The following is a 25,318-nucleotide window of genomic DNA, read 5'->3' as shown; positions in this document are numbered from 1 at the left end:
ATTGACTTTTACATAAAATAAGAGACATTTAATATCTTGAAATTTCAAAACGGTGAAGATTTTTTTTTATTTTTTAATTTATCAAAATGTCTCTTATTTTATGTAGAAGTTAATGATCTGAAAAAAATAAAATTAAAAAAATTAGGACATTATAATGAACATTAAAAAAGGACACATTTAAAACCACTAACCCTTACTTTCTTTTCTTTTATTTTTTTGTTGGCCGGCCACTAGCCCTTACTAACACAAGCACTATATATATATATATATATATATATTATATTATATCCCCATCAACACATGCAAAAGTCAACACAGGGAAATCAAGGAATAATTCTTAGAATTTATTTTTATAAATTACTTTTGATACATTTTTGTGAGAATTAAGAAAAATCTTAAAATTTATTTAGCAACTCAGATTCTTATCTTAATATATATTTGATTTGTTAAAAAATATAAAATATTTTTAATTGAATATCACCTCCCAATAATATAGTTAGTTCTCTTCAAATTAATACCATCTTTTCATATTTATCCCTATTTAATAGAATATTTTACTTTAAAATAAATATAAAGTGATCTATTATAGGGATACTTTTGGAAAAAAAATACATTAATTATACCTTAAAACAATAAACATACCTTCTACTTTGAATATCCAACCCTTCAAAAAATATTTTATATTTTTAACAAATGGAGTATATGCTAAACTTCTAAGACTTCTTATGACATATTCCTTTCGATCTTTATTATAAGACACTTTTAATCATTTTATACATCTTAAAATAATTAATTTTTTTGATAAAAAATGATATGTGTTTTCATTTTTACCTTCACACTAATCAAGAAAGAATAATATTGAAAAAAGTAATTTAATTATTACAAAATATCTTATATTTTAAGATATCTTACAAATAAGATTGGAAAGAGCATACACAAAAAGTCTAACAAAACATATAATATACTCCATCCAGATAGGACATTACTAGTTCTCAAAAAATATTAGTTAAAATCTCAATTTTTTTTCAAAAAATATGCATCTTTTCAATTTTACCTTCATTAAATATCTTATACAATAGCCTTGATAATGTAATTAAAATTGTAATGCATCATTTTTTTTAAAAAAAGAGTAATAAATGAAATATGGGTATATTTGAAAAAACAATTATAAAAATTACCAAATACTTTATATTATAGATCAAGCAAAAATTTTTAAAAAATGCATTATATTATTATGGTCCGACGGGGCAAACCCTATATTGCCATAATAATAAGCCTGAGATTTATGTTCACAACCAATAACACTATACTCGAGGGAGAGAGGAAGAAGAAGAGATCGATTTAGATGTTTTTTCATATAACATGGGCATAATAAATATCTATATATCTATATATTTTGATTACTAAAAAAAAAAACCTATATATCTTTGTTTTTTTTTTAATTAACATCTTTTGATCAGATCGCACGTTTCAATGATTTAATTTAAAGTTCTTTTTATTATTATTATATACATATGCCAACTGTAGTGTCCAGCCCACTGATCGATCCCGGTTACATTTTATATCTACCAATTCTAGAATTCCTTCTCACTCTGCTTTCTCTCCGTTGCGCATTCATCCACCACCACCATGGATCCTTACCAATTCCTTCGGATCAGTCTGAATCCAAACGGCACCATAACTCGCTTGATCCAATACCCTGAATCTCCTCCCTCACCTGATCCCAACCTTCTCCTTCCTGTTCTCTCCAAAGATCTCCCCATTAATCCTTCTCTCAATACCTGGCTTCGAATCTACCTTCCTCGTCGCCGTCAACCCCTGAACCTTCCTCCATCTTCCCCTACCAACCTACCTCTCATCGTTTTCTTTCACGGCGGCGGCTTCATCTTCTACACCGCCGCCTCCACTTACTTCCACGACTTCTGTGTTAACATTGCAGAACACACCCAATCTGTCGTCGTTTCCGTCAACTACCGCCTTGCTCCGGAGAACAGGTTGCCGGCGGCTTACGATGATGCGATTGAAGCGTTGCACTGGATCCGAACCTCCGACGATCCCTGGCTGACGCATTTCGCTGATTGTTCAAACTGCTATCTGATGGGAGAGAGCGCAGGGGGTAACATCGCCTACAATGCGGGTCTTCGTGCAGCTGCTGAGGTGGATCAACTTGAACCGTTGAAGATCCGAGGGCTGATATTAGTTCAACCATTCTTCGGTGGAATGAAGAGAACTCCTTCAGAACTGAGGCTAGCCGATGATACCATGTTGCCACTGCCCGTTACTGATCTCTTCTGGGAGCTGTCGTTGCCCGTGGGCGCTGACCGGGATCATGAGTATTGCAATCCGACGGCTGAGAGTGGGTATAAAGGTTTTGATGATATCCAACGGCTAGGATGGAAGGTAATTGTCTTTGGAAGTTATGGGGACCCACTGGTGGACCGTGAGGTGGAGCTTGTGAGATTGTTGGAAGAAAGGGGTGTGCAAGCGAAGGGTCATTTTGAAGGTGAATATAAGCATGCCGATTTCTCTAAGGAGCCTACAAAAGCCATAGCCAAACAACTATATCAGACTGTTAAGAAATTCATTACTCCTAGAGTGGCTTAGGATTCGTATCATGTTGTTCCTTGTTTAAATTAAAGTCCACGTGGAGTAGGTAGTTTGCCTTTCTTTTTATGTTTAGATGGATCCATCATCTCTGTTTGATGTGTGTGTGTGTGTGTGTGTGTGTGTGTGTGTGTGTGTGTGTCATCACTCTTGTCTTGATAGGATATAAGTAGGCGAAAATTGAGCACAACGGAATCCTTTAGATGAGGAATAAAATACCCACGTTGAGCTAAATGAACATAGATCAATCAAAGAAATTAAGTAGTTCCCCAGAAGAAATTATTCACTTTGATCCATAATATAGGGTAATTATTTCATGACTCTAAAAAAATTAGTTAAAACTTTAATCTTCTCAAAAATATACTCCTTTTGTTAAATACTTTGTCCAAATGACTTGACTTAATAATGACAATTAAAATTTTAAATGACCATCTTTTAGGAATAATAATTGAAGAGTATAGTTGAAAAAATAACTATAAGAATTAATCAATACTCTATATTGAACCAATCAAAACTTTTAAAAAATGTCATATATTGTAGATGAGAGTATAGCTAGGTTAAGTATAACAAAATAATTCTAAGCAAAGAATATATTATATTTTGACGCACCTATTAGAGATTTATGTAACTCTTGAGGCCCGTTTAGCTGTAAAGAATTAAATTAAAAAATAAGAATAAAAATAAATTAAATTATCCAATTTCTTATGGTAAACATGAAAAAATTCAATACTATATATCTTAAATGTGAAAACCCACACTCATTATGAACTTTAGGAATCATGACTCTCAATCTCCTAAGCTCAATTATTTATTCTCCACGTAAATATGGTTGATTTATCTCCTCCAACATTTTGATCATTGTATTTTTATCATTATTTTTTTAACTCATTCCTTTTCAACAAGCAAACAGGACCTTAATTTCAATACTGGGAAATCACCAATTCCACAAACATGCTTAGAAAGTGTTCAAAACAATAAAAATAATAAGATTTTTTTTTAAACATCCAGTTAAACTCTTCACAATGTTTTTAAAGTAGAAAAGTTTTCAAATGCAGGTGAAAACATGTTTTTATTAAGGGTTAAAGGTTTAAAATGTCTTTAACTAAATGAAAAAGATTAGGGTCAATCCTAAAGTCAAGAAAGGGTCATTTATATTCTTTAATCGCTAAGATTTTTGATTCCATTATCCTTGCCAGTGATTCTATCAAATTTCACCATTATTAGGGCTCATATTTAATTTTTTTAAATATTTTTATGGGTCGCACCATTTTGTTTATAGAGTTAAGGTTTTAAAATGCCTCTTAACTAAGGGAAAAGGGTTAGGATTACCCTTAAAGTCAAGAAAGGGTCACTTATATCCCTTAACTATTAAGAATTTCAATTTCATCACCTTGCCATATATTCTGTCAATTTTTACCATTAGTGGGGCCTACATTTAAAATTTTTGATAGTTTTAGTGCGTCACATTGTTTTTTAATTTTTTTTATAATTTTTTAAAAATTACCCCCTCTCTCCTCTCTCTCCCTTTCTCTCTTATTCCCTCTCTTGTTTGCTCATTTTTAGATTGAAGCAAGTAAAGCAATAGTGGCAGAGCACCTAAGCCAATTGCAGTCTTGTTATCATTGTGAATGGTCAGGCTGAAGAGTACACCAAAAGCATGTTCCTACAGTGGTTGATGGAGTTCTAGCACCATTTAGCAATGGCAAATTTGAGGGTACAATTGGAAATTATAGTAGAAAAATTGGGCTTGAAACCATAGGAGAGTTGTAGTGTGAAGTTTAAATTTTTACAAACTTAAAGACTCGCTCAAAGGTCTAACCTAAGAAGACCTACTAAAAATATTTAAAAATTGATTTGACTCACTAAAAATATTAACAAATTTAAATGTGAGCTCCACTAACAGTGAAATTTGATGTAATAGATAGCAGGGTGATAGGATCAAAAATCTTAACAGTTGAAAGATATCAATTACCTTTTCTTGATTTTAGGAGTAACTCAGATCCTTTCACTTAGTTGAAAGGTATTTTAAACCCTTAATCCTATAAAAAATGGTGGGATATAATAAAAATATTAAAAAATTTCAAATGTTGACCCTACTAATGAAGAAATTTGATGGAACAGATGGCAAGGTAATAGAATAAAAAATATTAGCATTTAAGGAAAATAAATGATCCTTTTTTGATTTTAGGAGCGACCTTGACCTTCTTTTCTTAGTTGAGGTGCATTTTAAACTCTTAACCTTTTTACTAACAATATTACCATATCTCTTAAAATGGTGCAATAAAATTTGCAAAGAACTTGTTAGCTTGTCCTCCACTACTGTACCATTATTAACAAAACAAAAGCCACGATCATAAATTTTCAAAAAGTTTAAGCAAATAGAAAAATCATTTTTAATAAAATGTCACCCAATATAGTTTGCCCAAATTTTAATCAATCATTTAAAGATAGAAAATCATTTTAGTAATGTATAATATTACTCAATATATCTAGGCTAATTAAATTTATCTTTATAGCTCGAAATGGTAATGGCCCCTACGTTTTATGTAACAGCCCAAAAAATTAACCTAAGATTAATTAAGTTAATTTAGAACAAATGAGTAATTTTGAAGGAATATTTAGATATAAATAATTTTAGTTAGAAAATTATTATTGGATTTAATTTAGATTAAAATTCTAAGTTATGATCTTATAGTAAATAGAAATAGTAATGATAATATTATTAAAAAAAGAAGAAGAAGAAGGAAAAGAAACATAAAATAAATTGAAAATTAGAGGGGGGAGAGAAGTAATTTTTGCTTTAGGTGTTGAGGTGTAAATAATGAAAAAAAAGAGAGAGAGAGAAGAAGAAGAGAGCTTTTGGCGTCCCGCGTGCTGCAATGATTATATATAATAATAATAATAATAATAATAAGAAAGAAGAAAAAGGTAGTGGGAAGTAGGACCTACTCTTTGTTTTAAAACCACCAGACTTCTCTTGTGTTTTTCATTTCTTTTCTCTTTCCTTCAATTCTTCCCTGTGCGCGAGCTGAGGCAGAGAGTGAGCAAGAAAGCGAGCGACGCTGCGGCTAGGGGAGTTGATTTGGAAGGTGAAACTCCATAGTAAGATACTTCAGATGAGATTTTAAGTATTCTCAGACTAGGTAAGTGTTCTAAACATTTTTTCTTAATCATTTTTCCCTTTAAGCTGCAGATTTTAAGATTTTGAAAAATCTAGGATTTGAAAGAGGGATGAATTTTTGGTGAGAAAATCTGGTTGTTAAGGTTGTTGGTAGTGTAATAAATATTCTAGAGTATTATTTTGTTGATAGAATTGGAATTTGATGCATTTGAGCATGGTATTGAAACCCGGACCGGACTGGCTGGGTCAACCCAAAAACCGGTGACCCGGTCCCTTGTCCGGTCTAGGTTTACTCCTAAACCAGTGAGGGGATGAACCGGTGTAAACCGGTCAGCCCAGGTTCAACCTGGTATAACCCGGTTAACCCGGTGGGTTGACTGGGTTATTTTTTTTAGGATTTTTTTATTTTTTATTTTTCATAGTGCTGAGTTTAGAAAAAAGATAACAAAAAAAAGTGAAACTAAAGTCAAAAAATGAAAAATTAAACGTAGAGCACGCTAAGTCCAATCCAAATTTTTAGACAGCATTTAGTTCGGCCTTTCATCTGTGTCTCTTCTCTCTCGCCCTAACTTAATCAGCATCTCTTCTCTAGCTTAGTCTTCATCTCTTTTCTAGGCTCCAACTCTATCTCTGTCTCTTTTTCAGCTCTATTTCTATCTTTGCTATCTTTATCTCTTCTTCAGCTTAGTCTCTGACTCTCTGTCTCTTTTCCAGCTCAATCTCCATCTCTTCTCCAACTCTATCTCCATCTCTTCTCTAGACTTTTGAGATTGAAGAGTTGTAATTATAATAATAGATATTTAAAGTGTTGTGTTTTATTACTATTAGACTTTTGAGTGGTTGAATTTAGTTGAATGTTTTTAAAATTAATGTCTTTTTATTTAAATTGTATTATTTAAATCATGACCGATTTGCCACCGGTTCAACCCCCGGTTCAACCCTAATTAAACCACTAACCCATGACCTAGTGTCATGATCGGTTCAATGACCGGTCCGGTTTTACGTACCTTGCATTTGAGTTTATCTCTAGATCCCTATGGGTAGATTTTTGGTTAAATCTGAAAATGTAAATTGATTTGTTGATATTTAGATGATTATTTGAGATGAGAAATAAATTATTATGGCTATAGAATAATGATTCTAGGCTTGAAATCAAGTTTGCAATTTTTGGGTATTTTTATGTGTGAATTTTTCAAATAAAAAGAGAAATTTTGATATTAGAAAATTATTTGGATGAAATTATTGTGAAGGAGACTATTGAACCAAGTAGATAGGTTCAAATATATAAAATTAAATTTTAGAATTCAAGAGACTAAGACTAAATTCTTAAAAATATATATATAAAAATAAAATAAATATAAAATAAAATAACATAAATACTTAGGTATTAGAGTATGAGTGAAAATTGTGTTATAATATTATTGACACATTGGAATATGATCAATTGTAGATTAATTTCCTTTTGACACCATTCAAGCGTTGGAAAGCTTTGAAAGTGTTATAACTTGAGGGATAATTTTTGACCTCTCAAAGGTTGAGGTAACCGGGGGAAATCTATTTTATACATTTGTATGTTACTTAATTAATTATGTTGGTGAAATAAAAGAATATATATATCTAAATTTGAAATAGTTGTTTGTAATTCATGTGACTTTGTTGAGACTCTATGACTTGTGACCAAGTTAATTATGACTTAGTGTGAGTAATGAGATTGATGGTTGATGATTATGTGTACACTTTTGGTTATAAGTTGTGGATTATGCACAGTGATGAATTGTATGAGTATGTTGAGTTTTATATGATGCTAATGTGGTTTTGTATGATAATTTAAAAATTGATGCAAGAGGCATGATTGAAATATGATGATTCTTGATGTTTGTTGAGTAAAAAAGTTGATGAGCATGTGGGATAATTTTGAATTATATATGTGAGTTTTTTTTTGAAATGCATTTTCTCATAAGCATGATCATATGGCGGGAGTTCGCTTTAGTGAAGGAGTTAGCGGTTATGCAAAATTCATATGGTACTTGGCTATTAACCAATAATCCTAGCGGTTATAGCCACTACTTGCCTTGTAAGGTACTGTAGCATTGTTCCTATTAAGGGACTTGACCCTACTGGCCTACTTGGAGTTTTAGGTATGACACCTCATAGTATGTGATTTGGGGGAAACCGTATTCATAAGTGAGTAAGGTAACCCTGGCCCGGTAGCCCCTCATGATATGATTAAGGCCTTGGGTAGTCTTATCACATGGACGATCCCTTCCAGTTGTTGGCCCACGGATTTCATGTCAGAGGAAATAACAGGGCATATAAGGAAGAGATTGATCATGCATATTATTATTATCATGTCATTTGAGTGATTGATGGCTATGTTGAGAATATGATTATAATTTTAGAAATGAGAACATGTAGTAATTATGCGAATAATGTATATGTGGCTATTTGTGCAAATTTTATACTTGACTTTATTCTTGAAATTATTCACATGAGTTAAATGTTAATGTGATTAACATGTTATTAATGTGATTGTTTGAATGGTCGCCTTGATAAATTTATTGGCTACTTGCATTCATGATTAATTATTATGCATTTGTATAACTTAGATATACCTTGGTTACTGATTGATTGTACTCACCCCTCTCTTTTAACATATTACAGGAGTTAGCTCATCTCAGAAGAACAGAGGAAAGGAGCATTAGACCAAGTGATAATAATCATTTCTATAGGCCTCTCTCCTTTTATTTGATATGTGTATTTAGTTTATGATATTGCCAACTAGGATAATATATTCTTGATTCACTTGCATTATGGGTTTTGTGTTGGGGAAAATGTATTTTGGGCCCTGGGGAATGTGGTTTGATGCTTGTGCTATAATTACGGGCCAAAATATTTGTGCAAGTAAAAATAGTTATTATTATGCTTCCGTATATGTTTAATTAAATGATATGAGTTTTTAAAATATTTTAAAGACTTGGGATCCCTTTATATTAAATAGTTTAAAAAAATATATATTAAGAATTCATTTAGGTTAATCTCATATTGGATAATCCACTTGGGTTAGTCCTTGATTAACCATGATTAGTATGATGATTAAGTCCTAATTTAGTACGTCCTTTACATTTTATGTCAACAAGTCTTTTGTGATTTATCTATTTTATTTTTTAAAATACTTTTACGATTTAATTTTTTAATTTTGAGAAAAAATAAATATATTTTTAAAGTGATTAAAGTACAGTAATATTGTGAAACAACTACAGTGAAAAATTGAAATGCGAAAAAAAAAAAAGAAATAATCCTCAACTAGAACCCTGACGTAAAAGTGAAAAAAGAAGGGAAAAATGTCCAATGTCACAGCATGATTTTTGTTCTTATGAAGTTAATCCTTCTTAACCACCAAGTACTTGGATCAATTGCTAGGGTGTTGGTCTAACTTAACTAGTGGTCTTGAACTCGAGTTTTAGGTATATAGTAATGATTAAATTTTTGGTGGAAGATATGTTTCAAAGTGGTGCCCTCAATTGTCAACGGGATTAATTTAGATCAAAGATTTGGGATACTCGAGTTCACACAAAAATTAATCCTTCATAATTATAAACATCTTGTGAATGCAATTGAATCTCAAAGGGGTCGAAGGAGATTATAGTTTTGTGAAAATTGAAAATTCCCCATGAAGGTGAATAGCAGATGAGATAAAAAAAAAATTGAAATATCTTGTGCGTGCTTCATGATGAAAGTACCATTTAAAAGATGTGTGCAACTAATTATAAGAAAACTAGACAATGAATCTTCTTCCTATGCTTTATTTAATTTTCCATATCCAAATTATCTAACCTGTATGAGGAACACTGACTAAAGGAGAGGACAAGGCTTGGATGATTACAGTGCAACGGTTAGAGTTGCAATGACAAACTTGAGAAAGTAAAATACATTGGCTATATGAAACAATTATTTTTTGTCATTTAATTTAATTTGTATGCTTTTCATAGCTATGAAACAATTTTTTTTTTTTCAATTCACATGCGTAGATTTAAACTCGAGATCACCATAATTAGTTTTTCCATTAAAACTAAGATAATGCCTTATTTTGGTTGTGTTCGTATAAAGAACAAAGAAGCATATTGATAATACGTACACCTAGGTTTTTTTTTTTAATGTCCGTACTCCTATATTTTAGCACTGATTTTTTTTTATTTATTGATTAGTCGTCGTTCTCCCAAAATCAGCAATCTTTTAGCTTTTCAACCACGGCCCACGGGGATAAGTTAATTATTTATTTACTTTACGCAAGGGGACAAGCTACTTGTGCTTAGTTGTATTGTAGCCGTACCGGGGTTAAAGACAACGAGGCCCAGGATCTGCACAAGGTGTTGTGATTAATTGGTTGAAAAAGGGTGACTTAAAAATGAGAGAATGACAGGTAAGTTCAGAATATAAAATTACTAACTGTTAGATTATCGATAAAAATTTTTATAAAATAAATTATAAATATTAATTTAAATAATTACAAATAAAAATTTATGTTATAATCAAAGAATTACATTTTATAGTGAAATACTTGTTTGCATTTAAAACTTCTGAATTTATAATTATTTTAATCAATTTTTAACTAGTTTTAAAAAAAAATTGTCAAAAATTAAACTGTAATTAATTTAGTTCTGCAACCTTTTTTTTTTTTTTTGGGACCAAATTTACTTCTGCAACCTAACTGCCATTCTCCCCTTAAAAATTCCTATTCTCCTTTTGTCATGCACGCATGCAATGCAATCAGAAGTCAGGTTGCCAATTGTAGCCCTTCATTAAAAATACCTTGCGTCAAGCCATGTGCCAGAGTAGTATGTACGAGGAGCGTTGGGTTTCAGTGTCGTCTTCACTTGATGAGCAATCTACATAGTTCAGAATTTAAAATTTCATTTTTATATTTATATTTTATATTTATTATAAAAACTTATAATTATAAAATTTTAATAAATCTATCCTTTTATAAATTTAGACAATAATAATTTAATTTAATATTAATTTTTATAAGTTAACTATCCAAATGTATTTTAAATTGTCTGAATTTAATAATAAAATTTTTTATAAATTTTTATTTTAGTAAAGATAATATAAAAAAATGAAAATAAAGATAATCTTAGATTTTCACTTTAAAAAATTAAGAAAGAATTGCAACTTAAAAATTTTAAATTTAAATTATCTAGAGTATATCGAGATAATTAATATATAAAAATTATAAAAAAATTTTAATATTAAGTTAGGTCATCTAAATTAAATTTTAGATTAATGAAAAAATAGATTTATTAAAACTGTATAATTTTTTATAATAAAAATATAAAAATAAAATTTTAAATTAATTTAGATGATCCAGATCATTTAAACGAACTAGGAAGAGTTTTTTATTATTTTGACTAACAAGGAAAAGTTTATTATTAAACGAACTCCTTCCATGTTCATTACATCTAATCATGTACAAAATCAATATATATTTGCTCTCTCTCTATAATAGCATATATGTGTCCTTCGACAACGTAGAAAACAATTTATCGGTTCAGTCCCAGTCCCACCACTGTGTTTTCACTCATGTCTCTCTTGTCTTTTTCACCAGCCAGGTTCTTCTGCGGAGCCACCATCGCCTTCTCTCTCTACTATCTCTCCGTCGCATTTTCAACCACCATTGTTGCCGGCACTCCATCAACCACCATGGATCCCTACCAACTCCTCCACATAATCCTGAATCCAAACGGTACCCTTACTCGCTTGGAGAAACACCCCGAGTCTCCTGCCGCACCAGATCCGAACTCTCATCTTCCTGTTCTTTCCAAAGATCTCACCATCAATCCTTCACGCAACACCTGGGCTCGCATCTTCCTTCCTCTTCAAGCACTCAACCATCCCCGATCTTCCCTCACCAAGCTGCCGCTCATTGTCTTCTATCACGGCGGCGGCTTCATCTTCTACGCCGCAAACTCAACTTATTTCCATGACTTCTGCGTAAGCTTGGTACAAAGAACCCAATCCGTCGTCGTTTCAGTCAACTACCGCCTCGCTCCCGAGCACAGGCTACCGGCGGCGTACGATGATGCGTTGGAAGCATTGCACTGGATCCAAACCTCTGAGGATCAGTGGTTGACACGTTTTGCTGATTATTCCAGATGCTATCTCATGGGGGAGAGTGCAGGGGGTAATATCGCCTACAATGCGGGTCTACGTGCAGCCGCGGAAGTCGATCAACTTGAACCAGTGAAGATCCAAGGGCTGATATTGATTCAACCATTCTTCGGCGGAGTGAAGCGAACTTCTTCAGAACGGAGGCTCGCAAATGACACGGTTTTGCCACTGCCCGTGACTGATCTCATGTGGGAGCTTTCGCTTCCCGTAGGGGCTGATCGTGATCACGAGTACTCCAATCCGACGGCTGAGAGAGGTTCTAAGGGTTTTGATAATATCACTCGGCTTGGATGGAAAGTTATAGTGTTTGGATGTTATGGGGACCCACTTGTCGACCGACAGATCAAGCTGGTGAATACACTACAAGAAAATGGTGCGCAAGTGGAGGGTCACTTTCAGGGTGAGGACAAACATGGAGCTTTCGTCGGCCAGCCTACACAAGGCAAAGCCTTGGAGCTGTATGACACTTTAAAGAAATTATTCAACACCCCATTAGTGGCTTAGGTCTTTTTTTTTTTAATTTTTATTTTAATTCATTTTGGATTAAGTAGTTTGCTTTTATTTTTATATTCGAATAATACCTTTAGGTCTCCTTCGTATCTTAAGATGCCAATGATGCTTGTTTGAGTCGAAGCACAGAGGTTGTTTAATGGAAGAAGGCCAAAGTCTTGATCCCTACAAGCACCTCAAGGTAGTTCTCAATCACGATGGCACCTTCACGCGCCTGCGCGTGGACCCACCCATATCACCGGCGTCAGATCCTAACCTTCCGATTTCTGTCCTGACCAAAGATATCACGATCAGCCAAGAACTTAACGTCTATGTTAGAATCTTCTTGCCTCGGAAAGCACTGGATAATCCCTCTCCGAAGCTACCTCTGATCTTATACTTCCATGGTGGTGGATTCATCTTATTCAGTGCAGCCTCATCGATGTTTCATGACTTCTGCATAAACATGGCCGACGATGTCCACGTCATTGTTGCATCCTTGGAGTATCGTCTTGCTCCGGAGCACCGGTTGCCGGCGGCGTACGAGGATGCCATGCAAGCGTTGCACTGGATCCAAACCAACCAAGATGACTGGCTCTCGCAATACGCCGACTACTCATGTTGTTTCCTCATGGGCAATAGCGCGGGGGCAAATATAGCGTACCACGCGGGTCTACGTGCAGCGGCGGAACCGGACCGTTTGCAACCGTTGAAGATCAGAGGGATGATATTGGTGCAGCCATTTGTGGGTGGGATGCAGAGGTGTGGTTCGGAATTGAGGCTGGTGAATGATCCGGTGTTGCCGCTGTGCGTGAGTGACTTGATGTGGGAGTTGTCGTTGCCCGTTGGATCGGACCGTGATCATGAGTATTGCAGTCCAACGGTTGGGAGAGAAGATGATGATCAGAAGATGAAGGTGGGGAAGATGAGGTTGCTTGGGTGGAGAGTGATGGTGATTGGGTGTGAGGGGGACCCACTGGTGGATCGTCAGAGAGAGATGGTGACGTGGATGGAGGAAAATGGAGTGAGAGTGGACGGTAGTTTTGAACCAGGGTTTAATCACGGGGTTGAACTGCGCAGTCCTCTTAAACAAAAAGAGCTCTTTTCAAAGATCAAGACTTTTGTTTGTTCTTTACTATCTTCTGCTAAGACAAATTGAATTTAGATAATATGAATCGTTTCCAATTCAATGATCTTGTGTATTCTTTTCTATTACATCAATCAATTGCCTTTATACTTATTGTCACTTCTGTTTTTTTTTTTTTAAATATTTGGGTTTCTATTTTACCACTATATATACTTGTATATTTTATACTTACTAACATAAGAACATTAAGTTGGATTAGTTACATTTTTTTTTAATTTTGCTTCAAGAGAACATATAAATTATGTTTTCATTATGTTAATTTTTTTAAATATTTTTATATATTATTTATAGTATATAATAAATACTGAAGATTTATTTGACAATATATAAAAACGACCTACTTTTTTTAATTAATTGAGCTAAAATTTGTCCCATTTGATTAGAAAAATGGAATAGAATAAATTAAAATAAATAAAAATAAAAATAAAAATAAGATGATCTAATAAAATTGTCAAGATTCGATCGCTCAAGTATTCCGGCATCTTGAAATTGACAACATCGAGGGATATAAACATTTTTTTATCCTCATTACGTGGATCCCAAAATCTAATCAAAGCTTTAATTGTTTTTATTTATTTAACCGGTGGATCTTCCAATACACCAGAGACTAATCTTGGAGTATTGAGATTTCATTTACAGGGTTGACTTTTATAAAAATATTTTTCCATGTACACACACAGGAATCAGGAATTTATCCTAGTTACATGTTTAAGGAATCCAGACAGCTCACCATTGGAAAAGCTGTATTCCTTTTATTTCTTTATCTACAATTTCTGCGATTCATGTCAGGTTTCTTGTTAGGATATTTTCATCCTTGAATTGTTTTATAAATGAAATAATAGACTATTTTTGACTACCTTTAATCATAGAAATGACTTTTGTTTTTTGGTTAAATGTATTTAATTAAAATATAATAAAAACAAGGCTTGTATGCAAGCCGTTGGATTGAAAAAAAGAAAAAAAATCGAGATTTCCATATCAAAGACGGGGGAAGTGGATGAATGTCATTGTCAAGTTTGTGGACGTCGTCTGGCCGAAAGAAAAGTTTGCGGACCAACGGACAAATCACATGACAACTATGTTGAGTGCGCTTACGATATATGAAAAAAATCACATCAATATCTTATAAAAAAAATTTATTACTAATAAATTTCATAAAATTTATAAAATATTTTAAAATCCTAAATCGTATACATTTATAACTTAACAAAAAATATTTATATTTTGTGTAAAGTTGTAAATACCAATTGTTTAATAGTAAATATCCTTTGTCAACTAATAAATATATAAAATTTGAGACTGACTTAAAAGTATTTTATTAATTTTATGAAACTTTTTGATAATAAATTCTTTTTTGTAAGACCTAAATATAATTTTTTTATATTAATTGAGCAATGATTGATGTACGTTAAAATTTACTTTTCAATTATTAATTGAAAGTCTGCCAATAGGGGTGAATTGAGATTTATAAAAATTTAGCTAATAATAATAAAATTAAGGAGATGAGTTTAGAACAATATCATCAAACATGATGGAAAGAAAGGAAGAGAAGCTTACATAGATATGTATTTTGATTCAGCTCCAATTATTTGAGCCTACATTCAGTTCTCAAGCATCGTTTAGGATTTTATCCACTAATTTCACCTTAATTAATCCAAGCTTTTGGCAGCCTCAGTACATTCCCAAACTCATATTAGAATTTGAATCACTTTTCCTTACAAAAGTAATGATATATCCCTCTTAAACTCCTCAATTTTAAGATCCTTTGTTTCAAGTAAGAAAAATAGAGATAAACAAAATAAGTTCAAAAATGAACTACTATTACGAAACTCTCTCTCTCTCTCTCTTTAAGAGTTAATATATGATCAATGAAGCTCTTACATAATCAATATAGAAAGTTGGTGCATAATAAATATGAATAGTTTAAGTTTGTTTTTGTACGTTCATTTTTTCACCGTCTTCATAAATATTCTTATTTATAGTTTGGCTCCATAAATGATCAATTACATTTATGAATATTGCCGTTGGATCTTCATCTTTTTTTCTTTTGAGTTGTCTAAGCAAATTTTCAAAACAAGGCAATATAATAGTGCTTTACCATGAAGCTTTCTCTCACACAACAAATAAAAAAAATAATGTCTTTTTGCATTAAATTTTTTGACAAAATATGTTAAAAGCACTTTGGGAATAACAACACTATTTAGGCATCCAGGAAATACTCTTCAACCTATAATGTTGGTTTTTTTTTTTTGAAAGCTTGCCATTTAATTTGTTATAACTTAATCTTTTTTAAGACTCTTTTTAGGCCTATTTTTTGTTTTTCAATAATTTAAATATTATACTCTTCCGTATGAGTTTGTTGTGTTCAAGTTTCTAATTCCCGAAATTAAAGATCAATTTACAGGTCAAAAATTAAAGATAAATTGATAAAAAGACATTATATCTTAACTTCTAGTAATTGAAATACATACACCAAGATCGATACTTATACAATGATAATGTGTATAAGTTTAGTGCTATAAAATGTCCTGGCCATGTGCTGCTGATGGATAGATTTCCAAACCTAACCCAACGTACTTTTTTTTGTTTTTTATTATTTTATGAAAACGTGTTTTACTTGCACTTTTTTTTGTTTTTTATTATTTTCTGAAAACGTGTTTTACTTGCCATATACAAAAACCATGGTGTTTAACCTATACAATAGTCACCACTTGCCACTCAGCCTTTGGGGGGGGGGGGGGGGAGGGGATGGACCGATTAATTTACTTAATATCAGAGCATGGTTTTTCTTTTGTTTTTTTTTTTTGACCTGAAATCAGAGCATGGTTTACTTTTTTGTTTTCTTTTTTGGGCCAACATCAGAGCATGGTTTGTTGACTGAAGTTTGAACAACCTCTTTTATATTTGAATACGTGATGCACTTTACCCTATACACTAGTGCGACACCGTAACAGGTAAGGATGAGTAGAGTCAAATAATAATCATAATTTTTTAAAAAAATTAATCTTTTTCTCATTTACCTTTTAGCTCACTTGTCCCTTAATCTTTCAATCATGACTTGTTAAAATTAAATTTTTTAATTTTTAACTCATTTATAATTCAGTTCATATTTTTTAATTTTTTTTAAAAAATTATCCTTATTAAATAAAAGAGATAAAAGGAATGCATTTTATTCTAAAATATCCTCCTTTTTTTTTCCTTTGACATGAGATCTAGATTACCATAAAAAAAAAGAATAAACAAAAGTTGAAGGACCAATTTATAGATAAGTTAAAAGTGAAGGAACTAAATAATAAATGAGTTAATAGTTGAATGATTGAATCATAATGAGTTATAATTGAGTAATTTAGTTAAAAATTAGTTAAAAATTAAAGAATTAAGAGACCAATTACACGCACATATATAGTAGTTTTTGGCGTTTAAAACATAAAGAAAAGAAAGAGCGGTGTGGTTTTCGAAATGAAGGTTAGGAGGCGACCAAAGTGAAGCTACGTAAACAGAGATTCCAAAGCGCGTAAATGAATACCATTGATGAGCGTGTGCGTGTTTTTTTAAGAAAAATATCACTCCACTTCCTCATATTTTAATAATGTTTTTTTAATATCTTTATAATTTATTTTCATGATTTTTATCATGTTCGTTTGATCTGTTTAGAAAATTAGTTTCTTTATCTTGAAAAATATTCAGAAGGACCATGAGTTAGTTCAAACAAAATTAATTTTGCTACGGTTCAATGCTCTTATGCTTATATGATGCTCCTCCTTTTTTTTTTTTTTAACAAAACCAATGTCAAGCCCCAAAATATAAGATGTGACTGACATGGAATATGTATGCAAAACTCATATTCTATAAATCTTAACTAAAGAAATTTTAAATTTGTAAACCATAAACACATATAATATATAAATAGAATTTTAAATATTTTATTATTATTATTATTATTATAAATTAATTAATTTTTATATTTTTCATGCAACCAAAATTCAAAATTTCCTATAAAAAAATTTAGCAAAATGTATCCTAAAATTGAGACTTCTCAAAATTTGTCACCAGCAAAGAACAACAATAATACAAGCAAAGACATTGCACTCCTTACCAACAATTATTTAATTTTTTTAATAAAAATAAAGATCTTGCCTATAATCAATGTGAAGCTTTTAGAGTCAGATCATTGATTTAATATAAGGCTCAAATTACATTAAATGGGTCTTGTCAAAGTAATTCTTTCACTCCATTTGAATGATAAAACTTCACAGTGAACATGTTGAAATACAAATTGAGCCTTTCCATTTGAGACCAAAAATATTTTTCAGTGAATAACGTCCCAACAATAAACAATTGAATATGAATAAAAGGAAAGTTTGAAACAATTATATAAATTAAAGATAACAATTTTCATAAAAATTTAATAAACTTCAAAATAAAATGGCTCTATATAACATTAAATAGAATTTTGAACCATTAAAGTATCAGATTAAATATTGTTGTCACGTGATTTCAAAAAAACAAATAAAAAAATAAATAATTATAGATAAATTATTAAATAAAAAAACCAATGAGATGTAAAATCATCAAATAATGTAATTTATGATTATAGGGACTTATCAAAACTATTAACAAATGTGGACACATAGTTTATGAGAGTAAATAACTAAAGGCGGCTCTTGCCATGAAGACAAATGTGGGCACATAGTCCACAAAGGTAAGTAACTAAACGCAACCGAAGCCATGAAACAAATGTAAGTATGATGCTCACGAATAACCATCCCTTTATTTCACATACATTGGCCATTGCACGAGGCTAGCACCTTTTATAAGCACCCTGCTAGCTAGGTGTACTATGACATGCCAAGGGCTAACAAAACTGCAATTAGCAATTAGTGTTCTATATAAAGTCTCTTTCAAATTCATTTTCAAACATGTGAGAAAATTATCACTTGCAAAATATAATTTCTCTTCTCAGTATCAAACTCGCATGAACCATGTAAAATATCAATCTTTTTGAATATGAAAATTCATAATTAATATTTTATAAATTGTTCACTAATTTCATAGTTGGCTATATCAAATAATAGACTACTAAAATTTGTAAAAGTATTTCCGTTAATTCAAAAAGTATAAGTCATGACTCTAAGAAGTAAAACAATTTAATTAACAAAAGGAGTTAATGCAAGAGAAATATATAATATCTATAAATTATTAAAACAATATTGTTATAAAAATTTTTTTTTAATATATAAATTGATTGGGACATTATCCACTTACCTGATATGCTCCCAAATAAATATAACTTACTCCTAATTGACTCTTGCAACCATATTGGGTTCATAAATCCTTAGTACCCATGCAAAACCATTGTCATTTTCTTATATATATATATAATTTATCACTAAAAATATTCAATCCAAAGTAAGCACGTGGGAAAGGAAAAATATCAACTCTGGTTCCTTTATATCAAATAATGCCTTCCATAACTATTTAATTAACCACAATACAAATATCACATGATTATTACCACCAAAATCAAGATTTTTCCTAACAAATATTTTACTGAACACCTTATATGCATAAATTTTTAAAGTAAAATTTTAGGTTCTTTCTCACCAAAGCTCATCTTAACCAATTCTTCAACATTAATTAACCCAAACAAAATTAATTTAAGTTAAATTCTGATCCATATTTATCATCATCATGCTTTCAATACATAAATTTCAGCTTAATTCAATTTTTCTTCTTTCTTTCTTTTTTTTTTCCAGCGACGGACAACACAGCAAAAACTCAAGTGAAAATTTGCAACTTCAATCATATTACATCACATACCCACATGCACATATTTATCAAGGAAAAGGAGAAGAGATTAAGGATGCTCACTTTAGATGGACCAATAACGCACAAGCAGGGGAAAGTAAACGAAACTACAGCTGAACAGGGGAGGAAGAAACTCCAGTATGGCAGGCTGCGACAGGGAAGAAAGGAAGAAGAAGAAGAAGAAGGCACTGGCAGCAACCTCTAACAGCAGCACCACAATTTCCTTCGACGACCTACCTCCTCATCCAGCCAATGGCATCACCGCAAAATAAGAAAACAAAACAGAGACTGAGAAGATAGCAGTGGGTCTAAGTGTTTTCTGCAACCAAGAATTGAATCAACTTCCTCAACACCAAGGTAGAAGGAGCCGCTTCATAACTCTAACAGAGACAAAGAAAGTAAAACTCATGATGCGTATAAGCAACAGATTGACGAGCTGAGTGACAACCTGTGATGGTGAGGGATTAGTGATGTAAAGTAGGAAAAAAAAGGAGAAGAAATCAATGCACCTATCAACACAGACGAAAGTGGGAGAATTTGGCGCCCCTAGAAAAGCCGGCTGGGCGGAACATGGAGAAGGAAGAAGATGAGAATGGTATAGGGATTTTCGGTTGAAGCTTCTGGCTGGTTCTATGATAAGATCAAGTGGAATGAAAAAAAAAATTTGATGCTAATATAATTTTAAAATAGAAAGCAGTTGTGTAATTTTACAAAGATTAAAATAAAACAAAATTCTCCCCCTTCTATCAGCGAGGTTCGAACTAAAACTTAGTAGATAAATGGTTAGCTCAATTTTCACTAAACTAATATTCCTTTTTATTATATTTAATCATAAAAATAATAAAAATATACTTAAATTATATCATTACAAAATTTAAATTTAACGTGAATTTTTTAGGTTATTACAACCAAATTTGTAATTAGACAAATTCATAATTTTTTTATGTCAGCATTTTTCCAATCATCTGGTGTGTTTAACCATACTAAGTCCATGTCAACAAAATTAACATTGTTTTGGTTGTCTTAATCTTTTAAGTGTTATTAAAATATAAGGACTAAAATTTTAGAAGGAACGAAGAACTATGGAAATAAACTACAAAGACAAAAAAACAAAACATGATTGTAATTTTAAAATATAAGGACTTGAAGTGATATTTTTATGGCTTTTTTCATGAAAAAAATTAGGTGAATGAAATTTTAGGCCCAAGTTAATTTTAGGACAAATAATCTTAGAAGTATTTATAGAAATATATTTTCAAATTATTGTGACAGACAAGATGTTTATTTTCAAAACACACATTGTGTTGGGATGCTATAAACTAAGTCTTCATTTAGACGAATTGACAAGTTTAAATACAAACATTTTTCCCCCCAAAGATATGAATATAAATAGGAGAAGTCAATGGAGATGGCTGCTTTTTTTTTTTTTTTTTAAGGATTAGGATTAGATGCACTTTCAAAGAATGAACACCTCTTTCCACTTCAACATTTGACGCTCTTCTAAATCTCTTGTGTATCCAACCAACTTTCCTCCCTTCATATCTCATGTTGAATTGAAAAAAAAAAAAAATCGAGATTTCCACATCAAAGACGGTGGAAGTGTATGAATGTCATTGTCAAGTTTGTGGACACCACAATATACAAATCAATCAAATTTCCCAATGCAATTTTTGGCATGCCTCATTTTTTCATCCGACATCTAAATGAGGTGGTCTCAATGTCTATAGAAAGATATTTTTAAAAATTAACTAATTAATGGCATAAGTTTTACTTTCATATTATGTCACACAAGAAAGATGGATACATAAATACATTTTCACAACTTTTCACAACCCAAGGGTGTCCAAAATGTCATATGCACATATATTCAAGAATATCAAATTTTCACTCCTCAATCCCTTCGATAGCAAAAATAGAAGGAGAAAGTTTTAGTATTGCATTTGTCAATCATTTCTCATAATCAATATTAAATCAACATTCATACACTTGCAGCAGTATTTTGACCCTGTCAATACTTTAACATCTTATATACAACATTCTAGAGCCTAAAATACATATCAAATTCATTAACAACAATATAGTGCAAGTGTAAATAAAATGTATCCTACTTGCAATATTTAATCTATTACACAAAACAAATATGTCGAGGAGGTTTTACATTAGAAATTCCATGTATTCTTAAGCCTTCGGAGTCTTTTCCTTTTCTGCACCAGAGCTAGAATCTAAAAAATGTTGAAAGAAATGGGTGAATGTAGTCACTTAGTAAACAAAGTACATCTACCCTTATGCAGTTGCATGTCAATTGATTTAAGATATAAAACAAGAAATTAAATACCAAAATTATGTGTTAAAACATATTGGAAGTTAAACTTTCACTTATTAAGTTCATTTTTCATATTTTACAGTTCAAATGATCAAGTACATTGTCACAGTACTCACAAACCTGTGACAATGACCCAATTTACAACTCGATGCACATTATCACATTATAGATAGCCATGTGGCAATTGTAATGTTTTCTTTGACATTATCAGGACAACATTCTAACACATTATTGTGATAACCAGGATTAATTAAAATTCTAAGTAAAAGTTATTATAACTTAAGAGTTTAAAAGTGATTAATTTAAAACATTGAGACCATAAGAAAAACCTTTTTAAAAGTTGTTTGACCTTAAATCATAGTTTAAAATAAGCTAAATAAAGTAACAAAAGCATGGAAACCAAACAACATTTTAAAACAAATTAAAGTAGTTTGGAATTTTTTCCAGAAACTGATTGTTCCGCTATGGTGCAGGCTACACCTGCCATAGCGGATGGCATAAAGAGATGAGTTCCTCAATGTGCATTGCACCACAGCATGTGACTACTATCATGACAGCACTCTAAAATTCTAGAACATGCCATTTTGCCATTTGACATCTAATTTGAATGGTTCAAGTGTTCACATAAAGCTCTTTGAGCCCTTTAACTAATGGCATTGGTCTTACACCCAAACTCTTAACTATTAAAAAGATGGACACTCAAACTTAAAATGATCCATTTATTTCAAAAGACACCCAATGGTGTCCAAAACCCACAACTAGTGCCATTAACTTCGAAACCACTTTGATCAACTTAAAAGGATCGTATATGACATATCAAGCCAATTATATCACACAAATAACCTTTCACATACAAAATAACCACCAAACTCCCAATTCTCAATAATGCAAAAGGGTGGATCAAATTCAACATACTAATCATTTTAACCTTTTCACCACATAAACATCTCAATCATATCACTTATATTAGTATCTTAGCCTTTCACACACATTTAATCACAATCGTTACAAGCTTAGGCTAAGATACACACACATTTCTCATATTCATATAAGTGATCACCAAAACAATGAAGTGTTCCTAAGTTGGCACAATATTTAAAATATTCATTACAAAAACCAAAATGACAAAGGAGAAAAGCTATACAAATGAGCTCTTTACTTTTTAGTTGCCCCTTCCTTTCCTTTGCCCTTACTAGAGCCCTTACTTATAAAATATAACCACAGAGTGAGATAAGCATCTTAGTAATAAAATAATTCACTACTATCAATTAACATACACAACCAAAAGCGAGTAAACCTTATATACTTCAAAAATACTGTTTTAGCATATTCACTATATCCTTTCCATGAACATAAGTTATTTACCACTAGCATGATTATTCTATTATCTGAGTCTCCATATCACCCTAATTAAAACCATAGGATTTTAAACTAATACACATTCATAATGACCCGAGCTCACATTCAATGGTAGGATCACCCAACCAAAGTTGTCCTATTCCACTTTTGGACTATAGACTCCCCCTATCGTACTTGAATCATGGTGTCATTCCTATAAAATTGCATCATTAATGCTAAGGAGTGTCAATCTCCAATATTGTATCTCATTTGGATACTAAGGAGATAATCTCCAACACTGTGCCTCACTAGGCACTAGAAAGATTCATGCCATATGGACTTCCACTACTCCTTCCTGTAAGTGAACTCCCACCCTCTATTATGATCATGCTCATACATTTTCATACATAACATATTTATATTCAATTCTCATTAAATTCATATAAAACTTCCACAATCATCATCGATTGGAAATCATTTCACATGCACAAAATCATAGTTCATAATATTCAATGCTTTCAAATAAACAAGTAGAAAATTTATATATCTACTCACAAATAATTGAGCAATATAATCGAATAGTGTAAATTATTCTATTACCTCAACCCTTTGTTGCAAGAGTTACCATGGTTCAATGTTAGCTTCACACATTCTATAAGCACGATAAGACTCAAGTAACACTTAATCTACATAATTTAGCAATAATTATCAATTATCACTCTAAAGAAACACCGAATTTACTAGATTTCAGGTACCCATAACTCTCAAATCCTTATGTAATAATATTAACCCTTTCAAAACACTCTGACAATCCTATTTAACATCTAAACATACCAACATCATCAACTAACTATCCACATTGTGCCAAAACCTTCAATTTCTCACATAAGGTTTATTTAAACCCTAGTCAAACATTCTAAATCACCATAAAACCTATAAATCTAGGGTTAGAAGTTTGATTTAACTCTTCAAGACATTATCTAAGTCAATGAGTTCGTCCATTACTCAAGAAAAATTGAATTTAAGCATCAACTATACCCAAAAGCATCAAAATTCACATAAAAAGGAGAGGGAGATGTAAGGGAAGCTTACCTAAAGTGTAGCAAGCTCAAAGTGCCTCCAATGTGACGTTAGGAGCAAGCCTTAGTAGCCCCAAGCCTTCTATCGTCTCTGCTCTCATTTTGTTTCCTTCCTCTCTTCTAATTTTCAATCTGCTTCGTGACTAATAAGTGCAAATTTTCGTGCATATGCTGTGAGGCATAGCATAGAGAATTCCAAGTTTGTTTTGGGTCTCTCTCTATACCATGACCTACTTAATCTTTGATCTAGCCCTCTTCTAAGGCTTCCCAATGATCTATTAGCTACATTAGCTTTCCAAAAACACTATCAAATAATGATTTATCTAATTTGATCAAAATACCCTTATAAATACTGATAATTCCTAAGATAGAAGTCTAGGATATTACAACAATGACATATTCACTATAATAACTTGTCCCAAACTTAACAATCATGTGATATATCGAATATACACATATGCATGATTGATTCTCCCTTATAACTTCCTTATTTCCTTTGACTGAAATTGTGGGCTATAATATTAATCAGAGCTCCATCCGTATGAGCTGATTACCTAAGCTCACTAATTATAAGGTGTGACTCAACTTAAAATTACAATACTTACTCTTAAACCACGGCTTCTCCCGATCATATACCCTAAGCTAATCTCCAATAGGTAGAGATAGTTAGGTTCTAATTCCTTAACAAACTTTGGGATAATTTCTCAATAAATAGTGGGACAAGATTATGCCTTCATGCACTGGAAGACATCAATAAAGAACCATATGTATTTTATCTACTTCTATCCTTAGATGAACTCTTACCAAAGATAATATAATGTACGATTCTCACTTATTTCATAATTTCATTTACTCAATATCAACCCATTGGGTTTTACAGTATTATGTTACCCAAGTGAGCATCATTATTATTTTCACAAACCCTCTTTACTTCAATTCTCAATTTCATAACACATTTCTAATTCTCATTAGCCACATATGTAACATTCCCATGCTATTGCATCATACTATCAATATATCACATAACATTTACTTCTTATTCTTACACAGATTTATAGTTTGAAAATCTCATTGATGGATCGACGGTTCTCTTGATAGGCATAAAACCTATTTGGTTACTAAAGATTATACACAAATTAAAGAGATTGACTACTTTGATACTTTTTCATCTATAGCTAAACTAACCATAGTACATTTAATTTTGGCATTGCCAGTTGCCAACTCTTGGCTCTTAGAGCAGT

The 25,318-nt window shown here is 31.7% G+C and overlaps 3 protein-coding genes across 3 annotated transcripts; all 3 read left to right on the top strand.

Annotated features, from left to right (window-relative positions):
• The first annotated feature begins 1,570 nt into the window (after positions 1–1,570).
• On the top strand, positions 1,571–2,701 carry LOC129294316 (carboxylesterase 1-like). The gene has a single exon (XM_054932573.1). It carries the CDS (start codon positions 1,630–1,632, stop codon positions 2,602–2,604), a length of 975 nt encoding a protein of 324 aa, XP_054788548.1. The 5' UTR covers positions 1,571–1,629; the 3' UTR covers positions 2,605–2,701.
• Positions 2,702–11,197: 8,496 nt separating this feature from the next.
• On the top strand, positions 11,198–12,546 carry LOC129295308 (carboxylesterase 1-like). The gene has a single exon (XM_054933823.1). It carries the CDS (start codon positions 11,306–11,308, stop codon positions 12,395–12,397), a length of 1,092 nt encoding a protein of 363 aa, XP_054789798.1. The 5' UTR covers positions 11,198–11,305; the 3' UTR covers positions 12,398–12,546.
• Positions 12,401–13,628, top strand: LOC129295313 (carboxylesterase 1-like). The gene has a single exon (XM_054933835.1). It carries the CDS (start codon positions 12,543–12,545, stop codon positions 13,539–13,541), a length of 999 nt encoding a protein of 332 aa, XP_054789810.1. The 5' UTR covers positions 12,401–12,542; the 3' UTR covers positions 13,542–13,628.
• The last annotated feature ends 11,690 nt before the right edge of the window (positions 13,629–25,318 follow it).

This window comes from Prosopis cineraria, unplaced genomic scaffold (assembly GCF_029017545.1).
Source record: "Prosopis cineraria cultivar Desert tree isolate PC_DT_omini unplaced genomic scaffold, ASM2901754v1 PC1, whole genome shotgun sequence".
Taxonomy (NCBI): Eukaryota; Viridiplantae; Streptophyta; class Magnoliopsida; order Fabales; family Fabaceae; genus Prosopis; species Prosopis cineraria.
Note: the sequence above shows the minus strand (reverse complement) of the source record. Positions and strands in the feature narration are given on the sequence as shown.